Raw genomic sequence first — 16,580 nt, forward strand, 5'->3', positions numbered from 1 at the left:
CACCCACTGATGGATTCTGCTAGCGACTGAGGCAGCCACGAAGTGAAGGGCTGCCCAGACTGAAAGGTTTAGCAAGGCAACAAAGCCTGGAGAGGTGGCAACTTACGCACGAGCAACCCATACACATTACAATATCCCTTCCCGATATAATTTCTGACTTCTGTGTGTAGATCCACCCACACTTTGAAAAGTTGCAATTTAGGGAGTATAGCTCAGACTTCCTCAACCTGTTTAGGGAAGCTTTTAATGTTTGATGTACTACAGTATTTTAATGTTTTTTGGAAGCCGCCCAGAGTGGCTGGGGAAGCCCAGCCAGATGGGCGGGGTATAAATTATTATTATTATTATTATTATTATTATTATTATTATTATTATTATTACTACCTCGGGCCCTCCAGATGATAGATCGATAAACTTCATTCGCATTAGCCAATGGCCATAGCAACATAAAACAAGCAATGTATACAATTAAAAATACAACAATGGGTAAAAAGTGCAATCAAATGACCAAGATTATTGTTCAGAATGTGGCCCTTAATCTCATTGCACCCTCGATAAACCTAGCAACCTTTGCTGTAGTCTGATCATTTTGATCTGATACAAGAAAGAACAACATGGCCGCAGATGGTAAGAGTGGGGTGATGATCTCATTCCTCAGATCTTTATAAAGGGGACAGGACAGGCGAACATGAGCCACTGTTTCCAGATTCGATGGACCAGTTGTCTAAGGCAGCTTCCAGCATTTATGCGGGAGAGAGGCATCCAGAAAATTTGACCTAGTGCAAGAGAAAGGAGTCAAGGGTGGAGGCGATGGTGGTGTGGGGGAGGCAATGGCGTCCAGTGAGCGGTCTTTGTTCTTCTGTGTCCCCCTTAGACCTATGACCCCAGCCATGGCTACAACCCTCAGCCCATTGACCTTTCTGGAGTGACCCTTTCCAGGGAACTGCAGGTGAGTGAGCACAAAGCAGAGCGGGGAAATTCCTCAGTCATTGTAACTTACCCAAATATATACCGTATTTTTCGGCCCATAGGGCGCACCTAGATTTGGAGGGGGGGATAAAGAAAAAATATATATTTTCCCCCCAGGCGCAGGGCTGGGACGGGGGAAGCCTGAGCTTCCCCCGACGCTAGCCCCCAGAACAGGCTGCTATCCGCAAGCCTAGGGAGCCCAGCGGGAAGTTGTGCCGGTCTCCCCAGGCTTGCGGATATCTGCCCGAAGCCCAGGGCGCGCTCCTTAGCGTGCCCAAGGCTTCAGGATGCAGGCAGCTCTCCACAAGCCTAGGGAGCCCGGCAGGAACTCCCATGGGCTCCCAAGGCTTGCGGATAGCTTCCTGAAGCCTGGAGAGTGAGAGGGGTCGGTGCACACTGACCCCTCTCGCTCTCCAGGCTTCAGCGAAAGCCTGCATTCACCCCATAGGATGCACACACATTTCCCCTTTATTTTTGGAGGGGGGTGTCCTATAGGGCGAAAAATACGGTAATTTCTGCCGCTTTTGACCACATCTTCTCCTCTCCCCAACACTGGTCTCTCTCCACAGGCCATGGCAGAGCAGCTGGCTGAGAACTACCACAACACCTGGGGGCGCAAAAAGAAACTGGAACTGGAAGCCAAAGGTGAGCCTCTGCATCTTCTTCTTCTTTCTGCCTTTCCTTTTATCGGGGGCTGTTGTTCTCTCCCCTTTCCCCCCTCCCAGCAGGCTTCATGCCTCCTCTTTCTCTTTCCTCTCCCCCCCCCCAGGGGGTGGCACCCATCCCCTGCTGGTGCCTTACGATACGCTGACGGCCAAGGAGAAGGCCCGAGACCGAGAAAAGGCCCAGGAGTTGCTCAAATTCCTCCAGCTCAATGGCTATGCAGTGACAAGGTGAGCCTGGAAGGAGACGGGGTGGGGTGGGGTGGGTGGGTGGCTGAGATCGCACACACACACATGCACACTGATGACATGTTCTGTATAAAGAAGGTAAGAGATGGGGGAACGTATGCTACATGCTCTGGGGCAGGCATCCCCAAACTCGGCCCTCCAGCTGTTTTGGGACTACACTTCCCATCATATTCAATTGGGAATACAATTCCAGTATATTCCAGTATTCCAGGAATACATTTCCAGTATATCTGAAGGAGCGTCTTCACCCCCATCATTCTACCGAGACACTGAGGTCCAGCTCCAAGGGCCTTCTGACGGTTCCCTCACTGCGAGAAGCCAAGTTACAGGGAACCAGGCAGAGGGCCTTCTCGGTAGTGGCGCCTTCCCTGTGGAACGCCCTCCCACCAGATGTCAAAGAGAACAACAACTACCAGACTTTTAGATGACATCTGAAGGCAGCCCTGTTTAGGGAAGCTTTTAATGTTTGAGGCATTACTGTATTTTAATATTATGTTGGAAGCCGCCCAGAGTGGTATTTATTATAAATAATAATATATTATTTATTATTATTATTATTATTATTATTATTATTATTATTATTATTATTATTATTATTAATCCCTGACCACTGGCCCTGTTAGCTAGGGGTGATGGGAGTTGTAGTCCCAAAACAGCTGGAGCGCCAAGTTTAGGGGATGCCTGCTCTAGAGATAACCACCCTGCCTATGGGATTTGCTCTAGCTGCCAATCTGCTACTGGGTCAAGTTCAAGGTATTGGTGGTAACATTTAAATCCCTATACTTACTAATGTGCTCTGGTCCATGGGGTCACGAACAGTCGGACACGACTAAATGACTAAACCACAACAACAACTTACTAATGTATGATCTGGTTGAAATTATTATATAACAATAATAATAAAGCCAGTTTAACCCATTTAGGATTTCACCGCAGACACTCCCTTTTTGCAACTCATTATAGGGGAGGAGGGTTAGGAAGGATTCCACAGCACCCCTGGTAATTATCTGCTTTATTTATTTTATTTAGCAAAATTTATATGCTGCTTTCTAAACTTTATATGCTGCGTTAGGAGGGACGCGGGTGGCGCTGTGGGTTAAACCACAGAGCCTAGGACTTGCTGATCAGAAGGTCGGTGGTTCAAATCCCCGCGACGGGGTGAGCTCCCGTTGCTCGGTCCCTGCTCCTGCCCACCTAGCAGTTCAAAAGCACGTCAAAGTGCAAGTAGATAAATAGGTACAGCTCCGGCAGGAAGGTAAACGGCGTTTCTGTGTGCTGCTCTGGTTCGCCAGGAGCAGCTTAGTCATGCTGGCCACATGACCCAGAAGCTGTACGCCGGCTCCCTCGGCCAATAAAGCGAGATGAGCGCCGCAACCCCAGAGTCGGTCATGACTGGACCTAATGGTCAGGAGTCCCTTTACCTTTACCTATATGCTGCTTTGTAATTATTATTTTTTTAAATCCCTTAAGTAGTTTACATAAAATGGTCCAAAATATCCATTAAGAAAATAGTGATGGAACAGACTTTAATAGCGCCAACATTTTAAAAAAAGGAAACAGAAATATATGCACACATGCACACATTCTGCTTTGCGTCTTTTGAAAACCTGGCTTCTCTAGGGTCCCCGGATGTTGTTGTGCTACAACTCCTATCATCTGTCGTGAGAAGGGCCAGCAGTCAGGGATGATGAGGGTAGTAGTCCAACAACATCTGGGGACCCAAGGTGGAGAGAGGCTGCTCAAGAGTACCAGCAAAAACCTGTCTCACTATCTCACCATTCTGTTTATCTCTCACAGAGCCAGTGTGGTGTAGTGGTTAAGAGCGGTGGTCTCGTAATCTGGTGAACCGGGTTCGCTTCCCCGCTCCTCCACATGCAGCTGCTGGGTGACCTTGGGCCAGTCACACGTCTCTGAAGTCTCTCAGCCCCACTCACCTCACAGAGTGTTTGTTGTGGGGGAGGAAGGGAAAGGAGAATGTTAGCCGCTTTGAGACTCCTTAAAGGGAGTGAAAGGCGGGATATCAAATCCAAACTCTTCTTCTTCTCTTCTTCACAGGGGTTTGAAGGACATGGAACTGGACACATCGTCCATTGAGAAGCGGTTTGCCTATGGGTTCCTGCAGCAGCTGCTGAAGTGGATGGACATCTCTCAGGAGTTTGTGGCCCACCTGGGTAAAGGAGCTGTGATTATGTCCCCCGCCCCCAGTAGCTTCCTCCGGAACCTGTGAGAAGCTGCACACTGACCCCTGTAGCACTCCACATCTCCAGGGACCCTGTGGGTGGGGAAGAAGGGAGCTTTAGAATGAGCCGTTTCAACTCACTTAGGATGGGAATGGAGACTAGTGTAGCAAAGCCAGTTGAGCCAGAACTCCGGGGTTCTGTTCTCAGTTCTGGGAAGGGGGCAGCGGTTAAAGCATGTTAGTGTATAGGAGTAAGGACACATGGATTCGCTTTGTCAAATGCGGTTGGGAAGTGTGAGTCTGCTTTGCGTTCTGTTTTGAAGCTTTGGGCTCATCCTCACTGTGCTTTCTAGGCAAAGGTCCATGTCGAAGTGCTTCCCCTGCTTTCCCCAGGAAAAAACAACACTCTTTAATGCTGAATTGCAACAAATGGCAAATCAGGTCTTCTACGGATTGCCATTTGCTCCGACTCAGCAGTAAAGAGCATAAAGCGTTTGGACCCGTGCTTAGAAACATGGCACAGAATGAAGTCTGGATGAGCCCTTACTGATCCCTGGGCCAAAGACCAAACCGTTTTGGAATGCTTCCAACCAGTCCTTGTTTTTGGCTGGGATTCAGCACCATACCACCAAATTCGGGCTGACCTGTTGCCCTTGCGCAGCAAACTCACTCTCTCAGGATTTTTTTGGGTGCACTGGGGTAACATTGGCTTGACACAATGTCACCTAACCTTGCTGCAAAGGTATCGGGATTAATACTCAATAAATAAATAACTCAAACCACCCTGCGAACTTTGTGCTAACCAGGCAGGACGAATGCTCAGTAAGTCAGCTGTCTGGAAGCCAGCTCATTTTCTCAATTGTTAGGGACACGGGTGTGTATTTGTTGCATGTGAGTGTGCCTTATCCCTCCCGCTTCTCACACCTTGGTGGAACTCACTGGGATTCTTCCTGCTTCAGACGCCGTGGTAAGCAGTGGCCGGGTGGAGAAATCCCCTCATGAACAAGAGATCAAGTTCTTTGCCAAGGTAAGTTGACCTTTCTCTTTTCCTCTTTCCCTTGGGGACTGGGGAGGTTTTCCCTCCCTAAACAGAGCATCAGCTGTACTTAGCGATGTTGGTGAATTCCATCGGAACTGAAAACAGGAGCAGAAATTTTTGTGATTTGCACGTTTGCCATGTGGGGACGTTTAGGGAAGCAGGAGAGGATATAATATTTTATGATATCCTTCCTAGCTTGCGTCAGCAAGTTCTATAACTTAGCAGAGTTGTTAAACAATCCCCCTTTTAAATTACGCAGCGGAAGTGTTCTGGGCCCATAACCCTTTGTGGGGATAAAACTTTCAGTGCATGGACACGAAAGCTCATACTAATAACAAACTTAGTTGGTCTCTAAGGTGCTACTGGAAGGATTTTTTTTATTTTGTTTCGACTACAGCAGACCAACATGGCTACCTACCTGTAACTAGAACCTATGTGGGGAAGTTTAGGGAGGCAGGAGAGGATGTATTATTTTATGATATCCTTCCTAACTTGCATCAGCAAGTTCTATAACTTAGCAGAGTTGTTAAACAACCCCCCTCTTAAATTACACAGCGGTTAGCTAGTTGCAGGCTCATCTGCCTTCACTATTTAAGATTCCTGGTACGATCCCTTTTTATATCCCTCCTAAAAGAATAGACACAACCAGCTGATTAAAGTTAGCATAAAACTAGTTTACTTACAATCATCCAGTTCACAATAAGATCCCTGAGGGCAGACTTAATTTACAGAACAACATATAACTATGTGAATTATCCCCTAAGGGAAATAGTCTCAAGTGACTGCGACTCAGCAGTCACTTCTCTTAACTCTTAGGAACACAAAATGGAGAACAAGAAGAGTAGAACATGGAGGCCGTGTGCTCCTCTGTCCAAGAACAGACCACACCCTCATTCAGTCACATGCAAAGGAAGTCTGTCCCAGCTCAGGAGGAACTAGCAAGTTTTCTCCTGAGTGATACAAAGCATTCCCCAGCCATGTGCATTGTAGGAATGTTGTATTTGACTGCAATACGTTTTTACATCCCACACGCCAGAGGCCAGGAACGGCAAGCACAAAAGCGAATACAAATTGCGTCCACTATTGTTTCAATTTAAACCTGCAAACATCACATAAATAATCACATTTATTCACTACGTCGTTTTTGACGTTTCCCTCTTCATTTGGTGGCAGTGAGTGGCATAAAAACCAACAACGAAATGACCTTTGTAAAGCAAGTACAGTGGTACCTCGGGTTACATATGCTTCAGGTTACATATACTTCAGGTTACAGACTCCGCTAACCCAGAAATAGTACCTCGGGTTAAGAACTTTGCTTTAGGATGAGAACAGAAATTGTGCTCTGGCGGCGGCGCAGCAGCAGCAGCAGGAGGAGGCATCATTAGTTAAAGTGGCGCTTCAGGTTGAGAACAGTTTCAGGTTAAGAACGGACCTCCGGAATGAATTAATTCGGCCCCACCGGGACCACATAACACCGGTTCTGAGAGACCTGCATTGGCTCCCAGTACGTTTCTGAGCACAATTCAAAGTGTTGGTGCTGACCTTGAAAGCCCTAAGCGGTCTCGGTCCAGGATACCTGAAGCAGCATCTCCACCCCCATCGTTCAGCCCGGACACTGAGATCCAGCGCTGAGGGCCTTCTGGTGGTTCCCTCATTGTGAGAAGTGAGGTTACAGGGAACCAGACAGAGGGCCTTCTTGGTAGTGGTGCCCACCCTGTGGAACGCCCTCCCTTCAGATGTGAAGGAAATAAGTAGCTACCTTATCTTTAAAAGACATCTGAAGGCAGCCCTGTTCAGGGAAGTTTTTAACATTTAACGCTGTATTAATACTTGATGGGGAGCCGCCCAGAGTGGCTGGGGAAACTCAGCCAGATGGGCGGGGTATAAATAATAAATTATTATTATTATTATTATTATTATTATTATTATTATTATTATTATTATTATTACTTAACCCAAGGTACCACTGTACATGGGGAGGAATCCAGTGTAATGCTAAGGAGCTGGTTTCATTAGCAGAAGGGTTTCTGCTTGCCCAATGGAACAATTCCCCTCTCTCCCTCTGCCCTGTGCTGTTCTGGAGGTAATTCCAACCACCACCACCCCAAACCAATGGGGAGGAGAGAGGTGACTGCCTCTTTGTCCTAGCAGACGTTCTTGAGATTAAACCCAGCCCAAAATACATCAGAAACCTGCACGTCGTCTTATTTAATATTTATTCCCCCCTTTCAGATCCTGCTGCCCCTCATCAACCAGTACTTCACCAATCACTGCCTCTACTTCTTGTCCACACCGGCCAAAGTCCTAGGCAGCGGGGGCCATGCCTCCAACAAGGAGAAAGAGATGATAACCAGGTGAGTACCTAGGAAACACCAGAAAGAACTGGATGCTTGTCTCTGTGTGAGAATGTGCACAAGGGGTTACACCAGGCTTCCTCAACCTCGGCCCTCCAGATGTTTTTGGCCTACAACTCCCATGATCCCTAGCTAGCAGGACCAGTGGTCAGGGATGATGGGGGTTGTAGTCTCAAAACATCTGGAGGGCCGAGGTTGAGGAAGCCTTGGGTTACACTTTCAAGTTGGTTGTAAAGTGTAAAGTGGGGACAAACTTGGTGTTTGCAAATATATGCTTGTTATACAGATAGGCAGTGGTTCGCTGTGAGAAGATGTTCAAACCAAGGTTTGCTAGCCAGTAATGTGTGAAAAATGGCTCTTGTTAGAGCTGAGATGAAACTTTTTGCAAATGCAAAGTTTGCCCAAATTGGACTCCTTTTTAAATTTCACGTATTTGCATATTTCAGCTTTGAAATATAAAACTTTGGAGGTTTTGTTGTTGTTTTAAGGATAGAGGAAGCCTTGTGTATTAACTATAAGGCAATAATAATTTACAAATAGAATTTCTAAATTTGAATGTTGCATTTACCCATTAAACCTCTCAACAGCCTGGATCCAACGCCATCCATGACTGGGAATTTTGTTGAGGGAAAGGGAGAGGAACCATCAAGCAGAGAGGATATGAAGTCACATTTTTTTGCAAATAAAATGTTTCTGTTTGAAAACTCCTAAGCCCTTCCCTCCCAAAATTTATTTCAGGCCACATGTCTTTGTGCACATGTGTGTAATATTTTTTTATTGAGACTTGGGAACACCTGTCTTGGGGGGAAAGGTTGCGTGTGAAGCAACTCGGAGCTCTGAATTCTGCCTCTTGCATTCTTTTTCTGGCCAGGCATATGGGTTTTGTGTGCATGAATGTAGGAAGGTAGAGGCATTTACACCTCTAAGCTGCCTCACCGAGGCCCCGTCCGCCCTCCCCTCTTCCCCATCGATGTGCACTCCTCTTTCCAACAATCTCTTTCATTCTCTCCTTCTACCTCTCTCTTTTCCGCCCTTCAGCCTTTTCTGCAAACTGGCAGCCCTGGTCAGGCACCGGGTCTCTCTCTTCGGTAAGCTTCATCCTTCCTCTGCTCCTGTCCTGGGGTGGGCAGGCGGTTTCAGCCTCCTCTCCTCTTCATTTCTCCTCCCTCTTGTTGGCGCAGTGGGGTTTTTTTTGCGCCCACGAGTCTGCTCTCCCTCCTGCACCCTGACTTTCCTCACCCTGTGCTACCTCAGCCATGAACAAAGCTGCTGCCCTTTTGCTTCTCCCACCACCTGTATTTCTCTAACCTTTGCATCTAGTCCATTTTCCTGAACCCAGGCCCTAAATCTGGGTCTTCTGTCTCCATCCAGGGACGGACGCTGCTGCTGTGGTTAACTGCCTGCACATCCTTGCCCGCTCTTTGGATGCCAGGTGAGTAGTCAGTCAGTCCATTTTATTGCACATAGCCAAAGGCTGCCACAACGTACACAGAATCATTCAACAATTAAAAGAAAATATACTGGATTGATACAAAAAACTTAAAACATTTATATTATCAAGACGTTACCTACTCTAAACAGAGCTATAAAAGTACCTTAATATACAAGTTAAGACATTAAATAATAAAATTTATAAGCTAAAATTATCACATGGCCACTAATATATTAAAAAATAATGTTAATTAACACAATGTGCAGTTATATTCAGAGTTTGGTGATAAAGATAGAATATAGCTTGATGTAGATAGGGTCAAAAAAATTCATCTCCTTTACAGTTGGTGGCTACTTTGGCTATATACCGTATTTTTTGCTCTATAAGATGCACCAGACCATAAGACGCACCTAGTTTTTGGAGGAGGAAAACAAGAAAAAATAATATTCTGAATCTCAGAAGCCAGAACAGCGCAGAACTCTTGCTGTTCTGGCTTCTGGGATAGCTGCGCAGCCTGTATTTGCTCCATAAGACACACACGCACTTCCCATTACTTTTTGGGAGGGAAAAAGTGAGTCTTATAGAGCAAAAAATACGGTAATTTGCTCTAATGTTCCTAGCAGCAGTTGCAAAGAGTGCTACACGGCAAGTCACATACTTATCTGTGTCTGCGAGGAGATATAAAATCATGTCAGAGGGGTGCTGGCCAGGAGACCTTGTCATTATAGGTGCTAAAAATCTTTCTCTTGCTTCATTATATAAACCAGGTGAGTAATAATCCCAAATAATCCCTCACATGTGCACACCTGCGGAGAAGACCTATAAAGATGCATGGCTCACAAAAGATTGCCTCCCCTCTCTGTTTGGTGTGAATGAATGAATTTAAATACTGTGTATCTGCATTCACCAAAAATGTTTTCTGCAGAGTTTGCACACAGATGCCTCTTGTTATTTTTGTTATGTACTAAAGTTCTCACCCTGGGCCAGCAGGGGGATACTGTAAATAGTTTTCACTCAGGTCCACATATGCAAATAAGGGATAGTTACAGAAAATGGTTACTGTTGCGTTGTAGTGGAGCTCTATATAAGCAGGCTGGCTGAACCCTTCAGTTCAGTTCTGTTCTGGGCTGTGAATAAACAAAAGCTGTTTGAAGAATCACTGTGTCGTCTGATATGTTCACCCACAACTTAACAATTTTTGTTTCCAATTACATTCAGTTGTTTACGGTCTAGATTTTGTTAAATGTTTGATTGGTTATGTTTCTTATGTAACATAAAAACATAATCATAAAGATTTTTTAATGTATAAAAAAATATTTTTTAAACTGCAGCTGCTTTAGATGTTTTTTAACTATACCTGTTTTTAGAATGTTTTGAGTGGATTTTTTTTTAGAATGCTTTTAAAAATTGCTTGTGATGGAGGTGTTTGCTGCCCTGGGCTTCCTTGGCAGGGAAGACAGGATAAACCATAATGATAATAAATGTAAAAAGTAATAAGTGCAGCAAACGGTGTTGATGGATAAACTGACCTGGCAAATGTGAGGACAGAGACTGATGGCTTTATTGACATTTGGCCTTGCTTTGATACATATGTCACACAAAGAAAGAAGAAAGAAGATTCCACCTAAACATTAGGAAGAACTTCCTGACAGTAAGAGCTGTTCGACAGTGGAATTTGCTGCCAAGGAGTGTGGTGGAGTCTCCTCCTTTGGAGGTCTTTAAGCAGAGGCTTGACAACCATATGTCAGGAGTGCTCTGATGGTGTTTCCTGCTTGGCAGGGGGTTGGACTCGATGGCCCTTGTGGTCTCTTCCAACTCTAGGATTCTATGATTCTATTATTCTATGATTCTAAAGAGAGCATCATGCAGGCCACCCAGTGAACATGGCCATCTCTGGGAGGACGTACAGGGTGGAGGGGCAAATGATTCTTTTAACGAACAATCTAACTACACATTTTTGTGTGTCGGTAAGTTCAAGTGCTTCTTCCTGCGGTTGTCTGGGAGTTTGGAAGTGTTTACTACACTGCCTGTGTAGTAAACTGTGTATCTGAAGAAGTGTGCATGCACACGAAAGCTTATACCAAGAACTAACTTAGTTGGTCTTTAAGGTGCTACTGGAAGGAATTTTTTTATTTACACTGCCTGGTTACAGTTGGGGACACATTTGTGTGGGTTTTTTTGTTTTGTTATTTATTTATTGTATTATTATTGAATAATAAGTGGGACGTGGGTGACGCTGTGGGTTAAACCACAGAGCCTAGGACTTGCCGATCAGAAGGTTGGCAGTTCAAACCCCGCGACGGGGTGAGCTCCCGTTGCTCGGTCCCTGCTCCTGCCAACCTAGCAGTTCGAAAGCACGTCAGAGTGCAAGTAGATAAATAGGTACCGCTCCGGCGGGAAGGTAAACGGCATTTCCGTGCGCTGCTCTGGTTCGCCAGAAGCGGCTTAGTCATGCTGACCACATGACCCAGAAGCTGTACGCCGGCTCCCTCGGCCAATAAAGTGAGATTAGCGTCGCAACCCCAGAGTCGGTCACGACTGGACCTAATGGTCAGGGGTACCTTTACCTTTTACCTTATTGCTTAATAAACCCAATTAAATGTTGCCCCTCTAATGAGGCGGTATGTAGGGCCTCCTTGCTCGTAACCCTGTGCAAATCTGATCCGGGCACCTCCTCCCTGCAGGACAGTGATGAAATCGGGGCCTGAGATCGTGAAGGCCGGCCTGCGCTCTTTCTTTGAAGGGGCCTCGGACGACATTGAGAAGATGGTGGAGAACCTCAAGCTGGGCAAAGTGTCGCAGTCCCGCACCCAGGTCAAGGGCGTGGGCCAGAACATCACCTACACCACCGTGGTCCTGCTGCCGGTGCTGACCTCCATCTTCGAGCACATCGCCCAGCACCAGTTTGGGGATGACGTCATCTGTGAGCAAACGTTTGAAGCAGCAGGGGGGATGAGTGGGTGGAGCTGGGCTTCGAGGCATGGATAGGCCTGAATAGGTTGGCAGCTGTTAGCAATGCAACCAGGCCTTGAATGAGCTGCGTAGGGTACACTGATCGCACCAGGGCAAGGATGGTGATTTAGGGGTGAGGAAGAAATTTGGTCCGCTCTGCAGTTTAACGGAAACCTAGCTGTTTTGCACTCCTCAAAACAATACAGTGGTACCTCAGGTTACATACGCTTCAGGTTACAGACTCCGCTAACCCAGAAATAGTGCTTCAGGTTAAGAACTTTGCTTCAGGATGCACTCCTCAAAACAATACAGTGGTACCTCAGGTTACATACGCTTCAGGTTACAGACTCCGCTAACCCAGAAATAGTGCTTCAGGTTAAGAACTTTGCTTCAGGATGAGAACACAAATCGTGCTCTGGTGGCGCGGCAGCAGCGGGAGGCCCCATTAGCTAAAGTGGTGCTTCAGGTTAAGAACAGTTTCAGGTTAAGAACCGACCTCCAGAATGAATTAAGTAGCACCCCCCCTCCCCCAAGGTACCACTGTACATGAAACCGAAATGTGGTGTAGTGGTTAAGAGCGGTGGACTCGTAATCTGGTGAACCGGGTTCGCTTCCCTGCTCCTCCACATGCAGCTGCTGGGTGACCTTGGGCCAGTCACACTTCTGTGAAGTCTCTCAGCCCCACTCACCTCACAGAGTGTTTGTTATGGGAAGGAAGGGAAAGGAGAATGTTAGCCGCTTTGAGACTCCTTAGGGTAGTGATAAAGCGGGATATCAAATCCAAACTCTTCTTCTTCTTCTATCCTTTGAAATTTGCACTGTTTGGAATTTTGTGAAGCAGCTTCCCAACCAATTATTGTGCGCCCAAATACTTATATGTGGGAAAAGGCACGCACAAAGATCCATGTATCGGTGAAAATAACATACAAATGAAGAAGCAGCATTTTATTAGCAGGGAAGTTTTTTAAAAAAAAAATACACGAAGCCAAACGACATAGAAATCTGCATATATTAGGAGAAACCAACATTAATGAAGACTTGGAGAAATAATAATGGTTGCAAACTGTTGGGGAAATGTGCTTCATTGAAAACTGAGAAATTGAAAAGGACAGGTTTGGCCATCGCTAGTGTAAATGGAGCCTAGTTGTGTTTTTTTTTTAAAAAAATAAACACTTTATTGAATTGCAGTAACAGAAACCAAACAATATCACAAGCAAAAAAAGAAAAATAACAAATTACACAAAAGAAAAAAGAAAAAGAACACACCAAAAATACATTAAAACATAGACTTCCTTCCACCCAGTTTTTTGGGGTGTAGCAGAGGTGGTAGTGAGGGGCCTGGTGGTCTTGGCCGAACCCCAGGATACATCCGAGGCGATGATGTTGGGGAAACAAGAGGTTCGTATCTCTGACAACAGAGAACTGTAAGAAGGAGAAGCCGTATGGATCTGGTCCTGAAACCAACACCCATTTTTCTGTGTGTCCCCACAGTGGATGACGTGCAGGTGTCCTGCTACCGAACCCTATGCAGCATCTATTCCTTGGGCACCACCAAAAACCCTTATGTGGAGAGGTGAGCGCATTATCACGAGAATCTTGGAACAAGGGGTCTGTGCGCAATTGGGGGAGGGGGAGGCGCTACTTATGCCCAGAGGAGGTAGAGCCCATCACCAAAGTTCACACAATCAGGGTGGGGAACAGAATTCGGAACCCAAATCACCCATTGTGGGATGAGCAGGGCTTTGCAATGGAAACAAAGAGCACCGTTTGCTTTCTTTTCTTTCTTTTTAAAAATCCTTTTTATTGATTTTCCAATAAAAAACATCCAATTAATATATCCAATCATAAATAAAAACTAAAGACCAAATTATAGTCCAAATTATAATTATTGTTTGGAGCTCCCCAGGGTCTGGATCTCTGAAGCTTACCGTATTTTTCGCTCTGTAGGACTCACCTTGTTTTAGAGGGGGAGAACAAGAAAAAAAAATCTCCCCCTCTCTGCTCAGTGCCCCTTCAGCGAAGCGGCAGGAGAAACGGAGCCCCTTCCATTTCTCCTCCCGCTTGGCTGAAGGGGCGCTGCGCAGCTCTCCCTCTCTGCTGAAGCCAGGAGAGTCTTGCTCTCCTGGCTTCAGCAAAAAGAACCCGAAGCCTCCGGAGCGCAGCGGGACCTCCCGGTGTGTTTCGGAGGCTTCAGGCGGCTATCCCTGAAGCCTGGAGAGCAAGAGGGGTCAGTGCAGACCGACCCCTCTCGCTCTCCAGGCTTCAGCGAAAGCAACGCGAAGCCTCTGGAGCGAGGAGGGAGCGCTCCCTCTGCGCTTCGGAGGCTTCGTGTTACTATCGCTGAAGCCAAGGAGCCTGCGTTCGCTCCATAGGACGCATACACATTTCCCCATAATTTTTGGAGGGGAAAAGGTGCGTCCTATAGAGCAAAGAATACGGTATCACCACATCTCAGTCCTGCCTCTACTTGTTGTTTCCATATTTTCCCCATCTCGATTTTGACGCTTTATAATTCTCCGTCCCTGAGTCCACGATTCTCAATCATGTCAAACATCATATACTTTCACCCGTCGAATACAGCTTTATTAGTACATATTTTTCCAACTGTCTTTTTATCAGCACAACTTCCTCTGACTCCATTCCAATCTGGGATGTTGTCCAAGTCTGTTATCTGAAGTTTAATGGCGCAGCAACTCCCAATCATTCATTGTCCAAACGTTCCTTTTGAGCATTATTGAACCAGTACCTTCCAAGTTAAACTGTTAGGCAGAGCACCTTTCGCTTTTAGTGCCTCTCACTTCTCCTTGTCTGTCTCCTCCAACTCTGCAGGCAGCGTCCACAACTTGGTGAATGCTTGGCGCGGCTGGCAGCAGCAATGCCCGTGGCCTTCCTGGAGCCTCATCTCAACGAGTACAACCCCTTCTCTGTTTACACTACGAAATCACCCAGGGAGCGTGCAAGTGAGTGCCTCTTTCCACCTACCTTTCAATAATAATAATAATAATTTATTATTTATATCCTGCCCATCTGGCTGGGTTTCCCCAGCCACTCTGTTTTTGTTTTTGTTTTAAATAGCTTTGATTCAAAATTAAAACAAAACATCCAGAAACATATCATCCTTATTTCCCCCCCCCATTTTTCCTCCCTCCCCCACAGAACCTACCCACCCCCACCCCCCGACTTCCCTCAGTTCCAGTCTTTGATTTCTCTAAAAATGCTGTTTTCTGCATGTTACACAGTTGTATAAATCCTCAAACTTTAGCTGATTATTATCAATAAAAAGTTTGTGAATGTTTATTCAAAGCCAGCCAAGGAGTCCAGTTTGCTTGGTTGCATCTTCAAATACTTTGTAAAGGGTTCCCATTCTTCTTTAAAGTCACAGTTATCCTTGTCTCGTAGCTTGTATGTCAGTTTTGCCAGTTCTGCATAGTCTATCAATTTTTCTTGCCATGATTCTTTGGTTGGGGTTTCTTCAGTCTTCCATCCTTGTGCTACCAGAACTCTCGCAGCCGTTGTTGCATACATGAAGATGTTTTTCAGCTTTTTGGGCAGATCTTTCCCTACAATCCCTAATGCTTCAGGTTTTTTTTACAAATGTTAAATGGAACATTTTCTTCAATTCGTTGTATATCATTTCGGTTTCCCCAGCCACTCTGGGCGGCTTCCAATAGAATATTAAAATACAATAGTCTATTAAACATTAAACGCTTTCCTTGAATGTGTGGGTCGATTTGCACCTCCTCTGTTCCCAATCCAAGGGGTTTCATGCCCTCCCCCTTTGCTTCCCCAGTCCTAGGCCTTCCAAACCGCGTGGAGGAGATGTGCCCAGACATCCCTGTCCTGGACAAGCTGATGAAGGACATCAGCGGGCTGGCGGAGTCAGGGGCCCGCTACACCGAGATGCCCCATGTAATTGAGGTCACCCTGCCGATGCTCTGCAACTACCTGCCCCGCTGGTGGGAGCGGGGCCCTGAAACCAACCCCCAGGGGCCCTGGTGCACGGATGTGACCTCCGACCAACTCAACACCTTGCTGGGCAACATCCTGAAGATCATCGTCAACAACCTGGGCATCGATGAAGCTTCCTGGATGAAGCGGTTGGCAGGTACGGAGGGTCAGAGGACAGGGAGGATGTGGGATTTGAGGCACTTTTCCCCATCCTTAGCCCCATCTTCTTAATTCTGCCCCACGTAGTCTTCGCTCAGCCCATCGTCAGCAAAGCCAAGCCGGAACTGCTCCGCTCCCATTTCATTCCAACCATGGAGAAGCTGAAGAAGCGGTCCGGGAAAGTGGTGGCTGAGGAGGACCAGCTGCGGCTGGAGGCCAAGACCGAGTCGGAGGACGCCGAGCTGCTGATCAGGGACGAGTTCTCTGTGCTCTGCCGCGATCTCTACGCCCTATACCCCCTGCTCATCCGCTACGTTGACAACAGCAGGTACTTCGGATTTTGCACAGGGTGTTAACGCTTGCATGCAACACAGGTTTACAACAGAGGTGGGGAACCTTGGGCCCAGGGGCCAAATGCGGCCTCCAGGTCTCCCTCTCCCTCCCTCTCCCCCTCTCTCTCTCCCCCTCTCTCTGGCCCTCTCCCCAGGCCACAATCCCTCTTCCCGGGCTTCACCCCTCACCACCCTGTTCCACACATCCCTGGGTCCTTGAACTTTACTGCTGCATTGTTTGAACATCAGTCTAGTCCTCACATAAATTCTGCTAGGTTTAATAATAATAATAATAATACCTTTAT

General features: G+C 46.5%; 1 protein-coding gene across 9 annotated transcripts in view; it reads left to right on the forward strand.

The window, feature by feature from the left end:
- Window positions 1-16,580, forward strand: part of RYR1 (ryanodine receptor 1) — a 208,782-nt gene that overhangs the window by 125,131 nt on the left and 67,071 nt on the right. For all 9 annotated transcript variants that reach the window (XM_081200102.1, XM_081200099.1, XM_081200103.1 and 6 more), the window contains exons 55-67: window positions 875-949; window positions 1,539-1,614; window positions 1,739-1,862; window positions 3,936-4,051; window positions 5,019-5,086; window positions 7,331-7,452; window positions 8,491-8,540; window positions 8,824-8,884; window positions 11,569-11,807; window positions 13,328-13,409; window positions 14,666-14,796; window positions 15,627-15,941; window positions 16,031-16,271. In XM_081200102.1, the coding sequence (XP_081056228.1) occupies window positions 875-949; window positions 1,539-1,614; window positions 1,739-1,862; window positions 3,936-4,051; window positions 5,019-5,086; window positions 7,331-7,452; window positions 8,491-8,540; window positions 8,824-8,884; window positions 11,569-11,807; window positions 13,328-13,409; window positions 14,666-14,796; window positions 15,627-15,941; window positions 16,031-16,271 (1,700 nt within the window). The remainder of the gene's footprint in view (window positions 1-874; window positions 950-1,538; window positions 1,615-1,738; window positions 1,863-3,935; window positions 4,052-5,018; window positions 5,087-7,330; window positions 7,453-8,490; window positions 8,541-8,823; window positions 8,885-11,568; window positions 11,808-13,327; window positions 13,410-14,665; window positions 14,797-15,626; window positions 15,942-16,030; window positions 16,272-16,580) is intronic.

The sequence above is a fragment of the Podarcis bocagei genome (genome assembly GCF_964188305.1).
Source record: "Podarcis bocagei genome assembly, chromosome: 7".
Lineage (NCBI taxonomy): Eukaryota > Metazoa > Chordata > Lepidosauria > Squamata > Lacertidae > Podarcis > Podarcis bocagei.